The sequence below is a fragment of the Artibeus jamaicensis genome, unplaced genomic scaffold, assembly GCF_021234435.1.
Source record: "Artibeus jamaicensis isolate MK-2021 breed Jamaican fruit bat unplaced genomic scaffold, CSHL_Jam_final scaffold_2693, whole genome shotgun sequence".
Taxonomy (NCBI): domain Eukaryota; kingdom Metazoa; phylum Chordata; class Mammalia; order Chiroptera; family Phyllostomidae; genus Artibeus; species Artibeus jamaicensis.
Window position 1 is genome coordinate 1,090,084 of NW_026522033.1, and position 15,266 is coordinate 1,105,349.

At 63.4% G+C, this 15,266-nt stretch overlaps 1 protein-coding gene across 2 annotated transcripts; it reads left to right on the forward strand.

Moving 5' to 3' along the window:
- Window positions 1-143: 143 nt before the first annotated feature.
- Window positions 144-12,966, forward strand: EPN1 (epsin 1). Of its 2 annotated transcripts, XM_037159765.2 has the most exons (11): window positions 145-412; window positions 3,074-3,399; window positions 6,440-6,689; window positions 8,271-8,395; window positions 8,780-8,854; window positions 9,328-9,411; window positions 10,109-10,412; window positions 10,663-10,773; window positions 10,913-10,999; window positions 12,042-12,299; window positions 12,410-12,966. In XM_037159765.2, the coding sequence occupies exons 2-11, from the start codon at window positions 3,172-3,174 to the stop codon at window positions 12,616-12,618; spliced, it is 1,731 nt and encodes a 576-aa protein (XP_037015660.2). In that variant the 5' UTR covers window positions 145-412; window positions 3,074-3,171; the 3' UTR covers window positions 12,619-12,966. The 2 variants fall into 2 exon arrangements, with proteins under 2 accessions (XP_037015661.2, XP_037015660.2); XM_037159766.2 differs by lacking the exon at window positions 8,780-8,854 and having other exon boundaries at window positions 144-412.
- The last annotated feature ends 2,300 nt before the right edge of the window (window positions 12,967-15,266 follow it).

A 15,266-nucleotide genomic window follows, 5' to 3' on the forward strand; every position in this document is an offset into this window, starting at 1 on the left:
GAACGTCCTTTGTACCTGGAGGCGGCGGGAGGAAGTGAGACAGCAGACACCTGTGGCCGGGACCTCGCGCGCCGGAAGTGACGCTCGCCCGGAGGCCGCGGAAGCGGCTGCTGCGCAGGCTCTTCGCGGTTGGGCGGGGCGCACGGTTACTTCCGGTTCCGGTCCGTCGCTTCTTTCGGTTGCTTCCCGTCCGCTTGGCGGCTCCCCTTCCCCGCCCGGCTCTCCGCGCCCCTCCCGGGCGCAGGGGCGGCGGGGCCGTCGTCGTGCGGCCCTCCGTGCGTCCGCGCCTGCGCCCGAGTGCATCTCCACGTCTGCTGCCCGCGGCTCGGCGCGCGACCCGCGACACCGAGGCCGAGCGGGGACAGGGGGCTGCCCGCCATGACCCCCCGGAGCCCGGCGTGAGGGGGCTGAGGTGAGCGCGGGCTGGGTTCGAGGGTTTGTCGGCCCCCGACCGCTTTCTCGGCTTTCCGGTGTCCGTGCCGGGTGGGCCTGCACCACCCGCGTCTCCGTCTCCAGCGTGTCTCTCTGTCAGCGCCTCTCTCTGTCAGCGCTTTGGCCTTGCTCATGCCATGTCGCTGTTTTTATAAAGCACTGTCCTGGTGCATTTTTTCGTGCCTGCTGGTCACGACTCACGTTTTCGTCTTGCTCTGGGCGTCCGTGTCCTCTGTTCGCCAGGTGTCGCTCCCTGTGCCCTCTTTCGCACCGCGGGTCTTTGGCTGGAGCTCAGACGCGCCCCTCCCCCAGACAACTGAGTCTGGGGCTGAAGATCCGGGCTCTGGAATCAGGCCTGGTACCTGCTCGCCTGGGATGTCTGCGGTGACTCCTCTTACCTCCAAATCGCAGCGTCTGAGCCTGTTACGTGGGCATCGTCGTTGCTCCTCGTAGGGCCACTGTGCATTTTGACGGAGGGGATGCTGGTGATGGAGGAGACGCTGTCTGGCTGGGGGAAAGCGTGTAATTTACCGCCGGGAGCCCTTGTTTCCCACTGTTACAGATTGTCTGTCCCGCGGTGTTTGATGTCCGTCATTTGGGTGCCCCCTGAAGAACTTTGCGTTGCCCTCCCGCTGCTATGTAATCTTTAATTTATTTTGAAAACCTTACTTTTATGCCATGTGGCGTCTGTGGGATTTCAGCGACCGTCATGAACTAGTTGTGTATTTTTCTCACACACTTCGATGTAAACAAACGGGATTGAGGTGGTGTGTCTTGATACCTCTCTTGTGGAACTGTTGTGGGTTTTCTGTGATAACAACAGCGGCTGATGTTACCGAGTGCCTACTGTCTGTGGGGCCCAGCGCCAAACACTTTATGTGCCTGTCTCATTTCAACAGCAAGCCTGCGGGATAGGGGGGATTCTCCTCCTCTGTTTCCCAGCAGGTTGCTGGGAGCTGATGGCCAGGATTGGGAACCAGATTCCCTCTTCTTGCTGTTAGATCCCATTTTCCTCCTCTTGTGTTTCTCAGCCCCAGGTTACTGCCTCTGTTTGTGTCTTTTTGTTTTTCTATGCCTTGCCTCGCTGTCTGACTCTATGGCTCTGTAGCGGTGTCTGGTAGTGTCACCGCACCTGAGTCTCTGTCCACTTTCTCTCTGCCTTTCTCTCCCTGTCTCTCCCCTACCCTTTCCTCTCCGTTTTCTTACATCATCTTCTGTCGACTGGCCGCGGTGCCGGAGCCATCTCTTTTCAACCATTCCCATCTGTCCTGGAGTACCTGGGACTAGACTCAGGTTGCGGGGGCCCTGGCAGGTGGTGGGTTGGTGAGGCTGTGGCCTGCTGTGGCCCGCAATGGTCAGAGCCTGCTCTGGAGTCAGGCTGCTCCCGGCTGAAGCCTGTGTCCCTCTCTGTGCTTTAGTTTCCTCCCTGGTGAGGTGCCTGGGAATCACACACTTGTGAGGATTAAATGAGTTAGGATGTACCCAGCACACAGGAGCCCTAGGCTCAGGGTCAGGGCTGGGGAGTTGTTGCGGGGATAGCCGCCGCTTTCCTGATTCTCACCCTTCTGGTTGACACCTTCTCACATGTCACCCTCATCTCAATGTAAAAGTACAAGTTTTAGAGCCCAGGCTGGCTTGGGGTCAAGTCTGTGCTGCCAGGCCTAGCTGGTGACCTTCGCTGAAGTATTTAATCTCCGTGGGCCCCAGGCACCTGTGAGAACACGAAGGCCCGATGGCCCAGAGGCCCATCGGTGTTAAAAGAGATAATGGGTGCCTGGCACAGAGCGAGGACACAGCCCAGGGCTGTGCTGTTCCTTATCTCTCCTCCTTGCGCCTCCCTGCCCCCATCTCTTCACTCCCTCCTTGCCTGCTCTCTGTGTATGTCCTGGCTTCTGCCTAGATTCTGTTCCTCCACCCGCCCCCAGGTGTTTCCTGCTCCCCCTGCTTCCCTTCCTTCCAGTTTATTGAATGGCTTTTCCGGGCCAGCTCTCTGATGGGAAAAACCATGTCCAGACCGACGTGGTCTCTGCCACCATGGCCTTGGTCGGCCTTAGCCACAGAATCAGACAGATGAGTGTAGAACCACCTGGCCAAAGGTACACCCATGAGGCCTCTACCCCCAAAGGAGATCTTGGTGCTTGGCTTTTTCAGATCTGGGAAGCTAAGTGACGCCCTCGGGGCAAGTGGGAGTGACCTGGTGACTGGGGAGAGGGAGAGCAGGGTGACCAGCTTATGACACCACCCACGTGGGTAGCCTGCTTCCTGCTCCCCGCCCCCTGGGTTGCACAGTGGAGCCCCATCTTACAGAGGAGAAAACTGAGATGCGGGAGTTGTCGGCCCACTCAAGTGACTAGGCCAGGAAGTGCTGAGCTGTGTCCCCTGGGGCCACAATGTGTCACTGCTTGCTCTGCCTGGCTGAGCAGGGGCCTTGAGCAGGAAGGAGCTGGGCACATTTGAGGAACCAAAATGGATGGGGTGACTAAGATGGAGGGTGACAAGAGTCAGGGCCTCCTAGGTCATTGTTAGGACCACGTCCTTCACCTGGCTGGCAGTGGGGGTGGGGGAGCGCCCCCTAGGGTAGAGGTTCAGGCAGTCAGCCCCAGGTCCTGCTTGTGTGTCCAAGGTCCTCTTCTCTCCTCAGATGCAGTGACCTGCCAGCCCCGGCCGGGCCTCCCTCCTCGAGTCACTCCCTCCGACCACGCCCCGGGGGACCCTCTCCCTGCATCCTCACCAGCCACCATGTCGACCTCGTCACTCCGGCGTCAGATGAAAAACATAGTCCACAACTACTCAGAGGCCGAGATCAAGGTCCGAGAGGCCACAAGCAACGACCCCTGGGGCCCGTCCAGCTCACTCATGTCCGAGATTGCCGACCTCACCTACAACGTCGTGGCCTTCTCAGAGATCATGAGCATGATCTGGAAGCGGCTCAACGACCACGGCAAGAACTGGCGGCATGTCTATAAGGTTGGTTGGTGCCTGCGGGTGGGCATAGGGCTTGGGCCGGGCTCGGGGTGGGCGCCAAAGATGGGCTGTGGCTGACCTCCCCGAATTTCCAGAGGAGCCAGAGTTCTGCGTCTTTGTGTAGCATCTCTCGATCAGTGGAGGCTGCAAGTGCACATCTTAGGGCTTTGACCCCAATGACGGGAGCTCCCTTTGGAGGGGCCGCGTGCCACAGCTGCCCTTGCTGGATGGCCTGCAAGCAGGTGCGCAGTGTCCGTCCCTCTGTGTGGAGTCAGTCTCCGCCTTTGGGGGCAGCCATGTCCGCTGCCTCTGGCTTCCGTCGGGACGTGGACGTCCAGGCAGGCAGGCAGCAGGATGGCCCCATGGCCCTGTGCCACTGTTGGGGGGGCCCAGTGCTAGGTGTTGGGAAGAAGGGATTTCTCTGCTGCGCGGGCTGGTCGCGATTATTGTGCCCAGCTGTCACAGACGTGACTGTCATGCATATCCTTGTGTTTGCTGTTTTTAGAATTGGAACTATGGGTCCAAGGACGTGTGTGTGTCATTTTGATGGATGTGGCCGAAGTGCTGCCCACAAAAGTGACCCATTTATTCGCCCTGTTAATACTTGTGCGCACGCTCACCCAGTGGCCAGACACAGGTTGCAGGCTTTGGGTTTGGGGAGCCCGCCTGCAGCCAGCACTCAGTGCCTGGGCCTCCATTTGACTGCTGCTCTGGGGGTCTGGTGTGTCCCCCGCTGCCGCTTCCCACCCCTGGTAAAGAAGTGGCCAAGGGCTGGGGTGGGTGACCGGGCCCCACTCCCGGTGGTGTGGCTGTAGGCCAGTCCCTGGACTTCCCTCCAAGTGAAGATCTGGTCCAGGGCTGTTGGCCTGAGTCTGGCCCAGGACTGTTGGTAGGGCCTGCTGTTGCTTTTTCTTCAGTGATCGTCACTTGCGGTCCTGCTCCACGTGTGGCGGTGGGCAGAGCAGGGCCCGAGGCCTGTGCTGTGGCCCCATCCTGCTCACCTCGACAGACCAAAATTGGGCCCACAATTTGATCAACTCGTTGCTGAGTCAGTTGTTTGATCCTTGGCGGGCGAGCTTCTGCATGCAGGTGACGGAGAGGGACAGGGCCTGGGCGTCTAGAGGGACAGGTGTGTGAGGGGCGGTGAGTCCGAGGAACCCAGGGCGACAGGTTCTTCCTGACCAACGTCTGGGAGATGGTGATGTGGGTTAGGGAGACTGGAGGCACTTTTCCTGTCTCCGTTTCCCAGGAGAGGACACGCGGGCACAGAGTCTTAGGGCCCCCAACGCCACAGCGCTGTGCAGGGAACCCCAGAGCCCCTCTTGACTGGGCTCCACCACTTGCTTCGTCCCAGGAATGCAGGGCCTGGGCAGCAAACTTCGGCCCGAAGGCCAAGTCCGGCCCCTGCTGCTTTGTTGAATAGAGCTTTGTGGGCGGCACCTGTGGGTGTCAGGTCTGTGGGGCAGGGCTGAGGGTCAGGACGGCCTCATGGCCTGGGAGGTGGGCTTGTGTGGTGTCCAGCCCTCATGTCCTGGGGACCTGGGCACCCTTGACCGGGCAGCGTTCACAGTGGACAGGGACTGTTGGCCTGTCTGGCTGCCTGCTTTTGAAACACGTTCTTCGTTTGCCATTGATTCCTGCAGGTGTGTGCACCCGTGGTGGCCACCTGGGGGCGTGGAAGGTACTTCCCACCCCTGAGGCACTGGGCCCTGCCTTCTGTGTGCTGAGATTGTCCTAGAGCTTCCTTAGCAGGGACTTGTGTGGCCCAGGGCCCCTGCGTTGCCTTGGTGCTCCCGGTTCTGTCTGGGAGGTCGGCAGGCGTGCGTCGACTTCTGCAACCACACGCATCTCACCTTTGATGGGTGTGTGGCTTATTTCCGGGTTCACCATCTTCTTTACTGCGGTTCCAAAGTCTCCAAGCTCTGAAAGTGAGGTTTTTCAGGATTCGCTTGGCGCAGGGCCCAGTCTGAGCCGAGGTGAGGCTGCTTATGTGGTGTTGTGGCCCTCATCGAGTGACGGCCACGCCTTGCTCCCTGGAGCTGTGTTGTGTGGGGTGGGGCAGAGCTGGTGGGGGGGGTGGTCTGCAGCCAGCCTCCCCTGTGGGTGTGGCTGTTCCTCTCCTTCCTCCTTGAACATGCAAACACCTCGAGGGCCAGTTAAAGACTAATCTGCAGTTAAAGAGGTAAATCCTGTGGACACACCTTTGGGAAGCTGTGCCAAGTCCAGGCCTGGCTGGTTGCAGGTTGGGGACACGGCAGAGGCCCAGGGCGGGGCGAGTGCAGAGGGCTTGCCCCATGTGCCGGCCCCTCCCTCTGCTGTGTCCTGGCAGGTTTCAGGGGCCCCGGGAAGCCCCTGGAATCACCTGCGAGTTCTACGGCGTGCCCTTTCCAGGGCTGGAGACCCTGGTCGCTCAGTCCGAGAGGGGCTGCCACCAGGCCTTGCTCCCCAGAGCCCCACAGGCCTCAAGATCGGGGACTACGAAGGCCTCGCCTGCCACCTGCCCCCATTTAATTTTAACTTGCTGAAGATGGTCTGTTGTCACGTCAGGAAGCGCAGAAGGCACCAAAGGCAGATCCATGCACCGGAGAGAGCGCCGCGAACGCACTGTGGAGCAGGCAGCCGGGTGCGGGCCAGCCCGGCTCCTCTAGGCTCTCGTGGTGCAGAAGCAGGTGGCTCCGTGCCGCTGCCCGGGGTTGGGTGACTGCGGCTGCCGGCCCCCTCAGATCCCGTGAGGGAGGTGCACAGGGGTCACAGACCATGCCATTGACCCTTTTGAAGCCTGTAGTTCAAGGACATTAAGCTCTTTGGCCGTCCCCATGGGTTAGTTCCGGAAAGTTCGTCTCCCCAGGCAGAAGCCCCATGCCCACGGAGCCCCCCGCCGCTGCCCAGGTGCTGGCCGCCACGGCTGCTGCCCAGTGCCGCTCTCCCTCGGGACCCGGTGCTGCAGGCCCGCGGGTGGGGGCACGTGCCCGTGTGGCCCTCCCGGCCCTGCAGTGCCCTGCTGCCTGGCGTGGGCAGGAGTGACCGCGTGCCCCTGCCCCAGGCCATGACGCTGATGGAGTACCTCATCAAGACGGGCTCGGAGCGGGTGTCCCAGCAATGCAAGGAGAACATGTACGCCGTGCAGACGCTGAAGGACTTCCAGTACGTGGACCGCGACGGCAAGGACCAGGGTGTGAACGTGCGTGAGAAGGCCAAGCAGCTGGTGGCCCTGCTGCGGGACGAGGACCGGCTGCGGGAAGAGCGTGCCCACGCGCTCAAGACCAAGGAGAAGCTGGCGCAGACTGCCACCGGTGAGGCCCCGGGGCGGCGTGTCCCCTCCCTGCCCTCTTCACCTGGACGCGGGCTCCTCTGGCTCACCCGCAAATGCTAGCGAGTGTCCCTGAAGGCCCAGGGTGCCCTGCCCTCAGCCTGGGCCTGGAGTGGCTGGATGGGGGCGCTCGAGGTCCCCTCTGCGAGTGGTCAGTGTCCAGGAGAGGACAGATGCCACCAGAGGGCGCTCCCCAAGCCCATGGTTCGGGACGGCCCCCTGGGGAGGGAGAAGGCCCCAGGGGGCTGCCCAAGGTTCACAGGGGCCCTGGTGGGTGACGGAGTGGCTGGAGGCTGCGGAGCCTGCTGTGAGGTTTCCAGAAGTTGTTGGTGGGGGTGAGTGGGCTCAGGTAGGGGTGGTGACCAGCATTTGGAACAGGGCCACTAGGGAGTCCGTGTCGGTCACCCATTGCAAGGCCACTGGCTCTCTGTCTCTGCCCTGCTTCCCCGCAGGAGCCGGGGCCGTGGGGGGGCTGGGCGCTCTGCTCAGATCTGTCCCTGTCCGGCACGCACGTGGACACAGGGACACGCTCAGGCCACGGACGGCGGTGGTCCAGGGAGCGGGACGGGGTGTGGAGAGACGTGCGTGCGGCGTCCTCTCTGGGCTGGGACAGACAGGGCCATGTGCCCGCCGTGTCCTCAGGGGCCACTCCTCCTGTCACCAGACGGGCCTCTGTGTGAGGCAGGCTCTGTGTCCTCAGGCCTTCGTCTTCGGTCCTGAAGTTCCAGTTTTGTGTTTTTTTCTTCACGTTTCAAGATACTGTTTAAACATCTTTTGAGTTTTTTTCTCCCTGACCACTTAAAAACCTGAACGCCTTTCTTGGCTCATGGGCTGAGTGGGACCGAGCGCGGCCCAGCGGGGCCCAGCGGGGCCCAGCGAGTGTGGCTGGTGCCTGGTGTGCTGGCCCCAGCCCTGGGCTCTGTGTGTGGGGCGGGGAGTGGTCTCGGACCCCGGGATGACGGACGGGTGCAGGGCTCTGAGGTGGGGCCTTCCCGCCTGGCACGTCTGCTTCTCCACCGGCTCAGGGCCGGTCAGCTCTGGCCATGCCCGCCTGTGCCCCTGTCGGGTCAGCCCCTTCTTCCCCCAGCTCTCCATCTTTTCTTCACTCATGACCCAGACTGGTCACCTAGGATGGGGTTGAGGTGCCCCAGGAAGCGGGGGATGGGGTGCAGGTGTGATGCTTCCCCTAATGCCCACAGTCCTGCCAGAAGTACAGGTGCCGACCAGCCCTGGACATGACGGTGCCGGCCTCCCCCCACCCTGGGGTTGTGCTGGGCGCCGTCCCGGCCAAGGTCCGGGAGGAAGCCCTGCGATAGGTCCCACGTGGTGCGGGAGCCCCCGCTGAGGCTCCGAGGCTTACGTGCCCTCCCTCGTCTGCCGGGCTGTCCTTCCCTGACCTGTCCCTCCCAGTGGGGCTGGAGATTCTCGGGCACAGTGCCCTCCCCCACACCTTCGGAGCCTGGTGTCTGGGTCCCAGACAGGGTCTTGCTGGAAGCAGGCAGGTCGGGCTCTGGGCTCCCCTGTCTTCTCTGCCTCTCACTGCCCCTCCCTTTCTCCCTCCCAGCCTCCTCGGCAGCAGTGGGCTCGGGGGCCCCGCCTGAGGCCGAGCAGGCGTGGCCGCAGAGCAGCGGGGAGGAGGAGCTGCAGCTCCAGCTGGCCTTGGCCATGAGCAAGGAGGAGGCGGACCAGGTACCAGGGCCTGGCGGGCCGGGGTGGGTGCGGCAGGGTTCGACTTCCGTTCTGCCATCCCATCTCCATGCTTCGCCCTCAGCCCAGTCCCCCCCCCCCCAAGAGGCCCGCTCTGTCTCCCGGTCTGTCTCCACTCGCTCTCCAACCCTGTCGTCTGCCTCTGGGCCGCGCTGTCCTGGGAATGTCCTCTCCTGCCCGAGTGCTGGCCTTGTCTGTCCCGGCCTCCCCCACTCCAGGTTGGGGGCTGTTCCTCTGTCTTTGGCCTTGTCTGACCCTGGCTCTCTGTCTCCGTCTGTCTGTCTGTCTCTCTGTGTCTCTGCCCCCCTCTCTCTCCCCCCTGGCCTGCCGCCCCCACCCCGCCCCCTCACACGCTCTCTCCCCCAGCCCCCATCCTGCGGCCCCGAGGACGACGTCCAGCTGCAGCTGGCCCTTAGTTTGAGCCGTGAGGAACATGACAAGGTCAGAGCAGACTCCCCGCCCCGCAGGCTCCCTGGGACTCCTCCCCAGGTCCCGCCTCCTTGAGTCTTCCAGAAGGGCCCCCACCCCACGGTCCCGTCCCAGTTGACGCGTTCACCCCGCAGCATTTGCAGCTGCAGACCTGTGTCAGCCGGATCCCGGACCCCAGGTGACAGCCACTGCGTGCAGCAGCTGCCCACCAGCCGCTCCTGCAGGAGGAGCAGGGCCTCCCCGTCCCCACACCGCACCCGGGCTTCCTCCGCCCCCCAGTGCAGACCTGTGCTTCCCAGCCTGTTCCAGCGGCGTCCTCGTGCCCCAGCCTGTGTCCCTGTGTCCCACCCCACCCCACACATCGTCCACATCCCATTTTATTTTTCAGCCGCCTTTGTGGGGGGCGGGGGCGGGGGGTGGTCTCGGGTTGTCCTCTCACTTCCACTCTGAGGTCTTCCTGCTGCCTGTCTTCTCGGCCTAAACAGGAGGAGCGGATCCGCCGTGGGGACGACCTGAGGCTGCAGATGGCCATAGAGGAGAGCAAGCGGGAGACCGTGGGCCAGGAGGAGGTGCGCGTGGGGGCGCTGCGCGTGGGGGCGCTGCGCGTGGGGCAGGCGTCCAGGCTGGCCTCGCCGTGCAGCCTCACTAGCCGCTGTGGGCGTATGAAGTGTCTCCACAGCAGGGCCATCCCCCTGCACGTGCCCAGGGTGGGGACTGGACCCCGTCCCAGTGGGCAGCAGCAGGTAGCTCATAGCTGGTGTGGCCAAAGGGTGCCCCACGTGGCTCAGCAGGAACTGGGGGAAGATGGCCCCTGGTCCCCCCCATTGCTCCCTTGTCCTGAGGAGGGTGGGGGCTCACCTGCACACCCACAGAGGCGGGGCTGTGGTCAGCCGGGTCCGTCCAGGATGCAGGGAAGTGCTGTGGTGGGTGCGTGTGCGGCACGGGGGACCTGGGGGCAGTGACGCGGACACCCGGGATGGCCTGGGCTCCCAGCCGACGTGGGGTGCCCATCAGTGGGGCTTCTTGGAGGGTGTGGGGACAGCCCCGCATGGGCGTCTGGTGTTTGCCCTCCTCTGTTCAGGGGCTGTGGTGGGCATGGGGGAGTGGTGGAGGGGTGAGCGTGCGGGGCTGGACTTGGGGGTACCAGGAATGGGCCTGCTGGCCGCGCCCCCGCCTCCCCGGGGCTCCTGCTCCCACTTCGCGCGCTGTCTCCTTCCCACCCCCATCCTCTCTGACGGGCTCGCCCCGCACACCCTTTCTCTGCAGTCGTCCCTGATGGATCTTGCTGATGTCTTTACGGCCCCAGCTCCTCCGACAGCCTCGGACCCTTGGGGGGGCCCAGCACCCATGGCTGCTGCCATCCCCACGGCTACCTCCACCTCGGACCCCTGGGGGGGACCCCCCGCCCCTCCGGCTGCTGATCCTTGGGGTGGTCCGGCCCCAACACCAGCCTCCGGGGACCCTTGGAGACCTGCCGCCCCGGCAGGGCCCTCTGTTGACCCGTGGGGGGGGACCCAGGCCCCTGCAGCTGGAGAGGGGCCCACCCCTGACCCGTGGGGGAGCTCGGACGGTGAGTGTGGCCTCGTCTGGGGACAGTCCGGATGCGACAGTGCAGCCGGGGCGCTGGGGAGGGGCTGGACGCCAGTGACCATGGGGCAGGTGCTCGCCCTGCTGGGACAGTGGGAACTTGATGGGGTGGGAGGCAGGGCCCGGGGGTACAGGTAAGGGGCAGAGACCTGGAGGGGGCTTGTTCAGAGGAGGCAAAGCCCCACCTGCCGAAGGTGGGCCGTAGCTCCTCATGTGCCTTTTTCCTCACCCAGGTGGGGTCCTGGTCGGTGGACCCCCAGCCTCCGATCCCTGGGCCCCGGCCCCGGCCTTCTCGGACCCCTGGGGAGGGTCACCTGCCAAGCCCAGCACTAATGGCACTGCAGGTACTGGGTGGGTGCTGGGTGAGGGGCAGAGTTGCCAGTGTGGAGTCTGATCCCCTGATTCCCGAGGAGGGCAGGGCGGAAGGCTGGCCCTGGGGGAGCTGAGCATACATCCTGACCCCCCCCCCCGTGTCCCCCACAGTGGTCGGGGGGTTTGACGCAGAGCCCGACGAGTTCTCCGACTTTGACCGACTGCGCACAGCGCTGCCAACCTCGGGGAGCAGCACAGGTGAGCGCCCTGCCGTGCCCGCTGCGCCCGCTTCCCAGAGGGAGACTCGGTGCGAGTGCAGCCCTGGGTCAGGCCCAGCGCCTGGCTTTTTTAAAAACAGCTTTTATTGAGGTGGAACTGGTCGTCGCCCCATCTTCAAAAGGAGGTCTCAGCTTCATTTTGGAGTAACTTCGGATTTAGAGTCACACGTGTGGCAGAAGGCGGCTTCCCCCCAGAGCTGCCCGAGTGCTGGTCTCTGACCCCCCGGCCCTGGGCCCCAGAGGCTTCCTCCAGGAGTCAGCTGCCGTGGTGACCGCAGGGACAGCGCGCTCTTTCCTCACCTGCGCACGGCTCTTCCTGGGGCCCTCAGCACCTGTCTGTCTGGCAGAGGCAGCCTGGCCGTCTGGGGACGGTCGGCCCTCGTTTGGGTTTGTCTCTGACATTCCAGGGGCTCTCATTGGAGCTTCTTACCTGCAGGCTCAGCTGTCTGTCTCCCCGAGATGTCCCCTTAGTTCCCTTTCGTTTTTCTGTCTCCCAGGGAAGCAGACTTTTATGGGAGCAGATACCTCTGGGGCCCACGGGCCCCTCGCAGGCAGCGGTGGGCCCTCGTCCGGGACGCCCTTAGGGCACTGTGCAGCCTTAGACGGGATTTTTAAAAAAGATTTTTTTACTTATTTATTTTCAGAGAGGGGAAGGGAGGGAGAAAGAGGGAGAGAAACATCAATGTGTGGTCGCCTCGCACACAACCCCAACCAGGGACCTGGCCCACAACCCAGGCATGTGCCCTGACTGGAAACCGAACTTGCGACCCTTTGGTTCGCAGGCGGGTGCTCAATTCACTGAGTCACGCCAGCCAGGGCCCTTAAATCAACTTCTTTAAAAAAAGAACTCAAACCTCAAACTGACACGTCACCCGCAGGACTCCCCACTTTGCGCTTCTGTGTGGGCATGGGCGGGGAGGCGGCCGAGGACCCAGCAGGCGCCAGTGTGGAGGCGTCTCCTGGTGTCCTTCCGGTTCACCCTCGGGCTCCGCCCCTCCACCAAGGGCCCCTCTGTCCTCCAGGGGAGCTGCAGCTGCTGGCCGGGGAGGTGCCTGCCCGCAGTCCTGGGGCCTTCGACATGAGCGGGGTCGGGGGCTCTCTGGCCGAGGCTGTGGGGAGCCCCCCGCCCGCAGCCACCCCGACGCCCACGCCGCCCACACGGAAGACACCGGAGTCATTCCTGGGGCCCAACGCAGCCCTAGTTGACCTGGACTCGCTGGTGACCCGGCCGGGCCCTACGCTGCCGGGAGCCAAGGCCTCCAACCCCTTCCTGCCAAGTGGTGAGTGTGTGGCCTCCGGATCAGAGCAGGGCCGCTGATCCCACCACTGGCCTCCGGCCCCGGCAGACCCTTAACTGTACTGAGCGCCTCTGTCCTCTTCTCTCCTGCAGGAGCCCCGGCCACCGGCCCCTCCGTCACCAACCCCTTCCAGCCAGCACCCCCTGCGACGCTCACCCTGAACCAGCTCCGGCTCAGCCCGGGGCCCCCGGTCCCGGGGGCCCCTCCGACGTACATCTCTCCTCTGGGCGGAGGCCCGGGCCTGCCCCCCATGATGCCCCCAGGACCCCCGGCCCCCAACACTAATCCCTTCCTCCTATAAGCCGGGGCGGGAGGGGCCGGCCTGCCCGGCTCCCGCTGCCTGGGACACCAGTGTTGTGAGTGCATGTGAAGCGGGCCCCGCGCCCTCCCTCCCGGGGCCACTCACACTACACCTCTTCCCGCCTCCCCACCGCCTCGCCTCCCCGAGAAACTGGACGTGGGGGTGGGGAGGGTGCCGGTCAGAGGAGGACCTCTTCCCGTGGCATTAGAAAGGGAGGGACAGCTGCACCCCACCCCCCTCCCACTCCCGACTGGCCCTCCTCAATCAGTGTTTGAGCCTCCTCCCCTCACTCCCTCGGTGAGTCCTTGGTGATTTTGGCAACTTCGGGAATAAATGGCAATTCTCATGGGTGTGGCTCCCAGAGTGCCCATCCGTGGTTCTGGTGACCCTTCACGCTGGGGACCCAGGGTGTGGGGGCAGCACCCCTTTCTCAGAAGCCCTCATTTCCTGATGCTTCTGGAGTGGGGAGAGCTGTGTGAGGTGGGGGGACCTGAACCCTGGCCCGGTGGTTGTCAGGTCGGGGCACCCTGTGGTCAGCCAGCCTTAGTTCTTGCTTAGGAGACACTCTGGGCACAGGTGAGGAGGGGGCAGACAGGTGCAGACCAGTGAGTCGTAGTCCAGGGGGAGCAGCTGAGCTGTGGCCAAGGTCTGTGCTGATCATCGTGAGGCATTGCGTGTCACCCTCAGAACAGCTGTTGGGCCCTTGCCCCTGAGGGGTGACAGCATGAAGGCGTCCTCCTGCAGGCCAGGGTGATGGGAAGGTGGTTTGGGCTGGTTGGACGGAATGGGCCAGTGGGGTACCGGGCCAGGGATGCGAGCTACGGGGTCAGCGGGTCCAGGGCTCAGGTGCTGGGACGCTGTCCCCTGGGCCTGCCTGGAGGGTGGGGTCCTCGGGGAGGGAGTAGGTTGGGGGTGCTTATTGTGGGCAGGAGGCGGGGAGAGGGGCCTCCAACCTAGCGTGGCTGGAGCGTGGCTGGAGCGTGGCTGGAGCGTCGCCCTGTGGCCCAGGGGGCGTCTCAGTCCCCTTCCCGCACAGACAGGGATCAGCCAACCAGGGCTGCAGTTGGCGGGGCAGCCAGTCGCCGCCTCGCTTGCCTGGTCTCTGAAGTCAGTGGAGAAAGGCGGTGAAGGCAGCCAGATGTGTGCTGCTGTGTTCTAGCAGAAGGTTCAGGGTCCGGGACTCCCCTCAGTGCCTGCCTTTGTTGCATGTCTGTCGGTGGGGGAGAGGACCGGCAGGACCCCAGCGGCTTTGGGCTTGATTCGAATTCTGTCCTGGGCCTCTCTGCTCCAAGTCTTGTGTCTCCTGTAGTCGTTGCGGAATGTTCTAGCTGCCACTTCTCCCCGGAGCCGCCATTTAAGAGTCCTCCCGCCAGTGAGCCGCACACTGGGGGTGTGGGGGCCCGCCTGTCCCTGGGAGGGCCCCTCCCACCTCCGTTCACTCCCACTGTTTTATTACATGTGCCTGCTGTTTTTCTTCCAAGTAGTCTTCGTGTTCCCGCGGGTCGGATGGCAGGGCTTGGGCCCTTCGTGGGTGTTGGGGAGGGTCGTATGGGTGCGGTTCTGACAGGAGTCTCTGTCCAGACGGCCGGAGTGGACAGACGTGCACCCAGGGAGGGCCTTCCTGCAGGCGGCCCAGCTGCAGCGCTCCGGTGCCCTCGGGGTTTGGGGTCTGGGGCCGGGAGGCAGGTGCAGTCCACGGCCAGCAGGGGTCACCAGAGGCCACGGCCGGGCAGAGGTTCAGGGCACCACGCTCCGGAGCTCGCTCGTGCTCCGGGGCGGCCTTCCGAGTGTGTTTTCTCAGTGGGGCCCAGCCGCAGGTTCTTGTCACGAACCCACTCTTGTCACCACCTCCCTGTAAGTGGGCTTGGGCCTTGAGCCTCCTTTACCAGAAATACCGGCTTCTCTCCAGGCCCACTGTGCTCAGCAGAGGGCCATCTGTCCCATTTTTGGTCCCCTAGTGTCATTGTCATTCCCACCACGTGGGACTGGCACCTGTTTCAGGCTGCAACTCACCCTTCCTGGTGCCAGGGACAAACCACGGCAGGTCCCAGAACGGACACCCCTAGCCGGGTCAGCACAGCGGGGGGTGGGGCTGGCTGCTCAGTTCCCGAAACAAAGCTGACTGGGACCCAGCCACACCCGTGGCTACAGAGGCAGGGCTAAGCCAGTGGCACTGAGCTGGTGTGGCCCCCAGCGCCCGACACGTTTACTGTCTGGCTCGTGAGAAAAGTTTGACCGTACCAGGTAAGTCTGAGTGTGTGATGGGACACACGAGAGAGCCCTGCACGCTCCCAACCCCCTCAGAGTTCACGGCCACCCTGCCTACTATGGCAGTACCGCCCTGGCCAGGTAGCTCAGTTGGTCAGAGCGTCATCCCCATAGGCCAAGGTTGCTAGTTCGACTCCTGCGTGGGTCACATGCAGGAGGCAACTGATCTGTCACATCGATGTTTCTCTCCCCCGCCCTTCCTCTGTCTATAAAAAATGGGAGAAAAACAGTCCTCAGATAAAGATGCAAGGAAATTAAATGGAAAAAGGAGCAAGTGAAAGAAATATTTCTCTTCATTTTAGCGATATGTTCGAAGTAACGGCGGTGTGTATATGTACGTATTTTTGTGCGTGTATGTATATGTGCCCCAGCAGGGACGG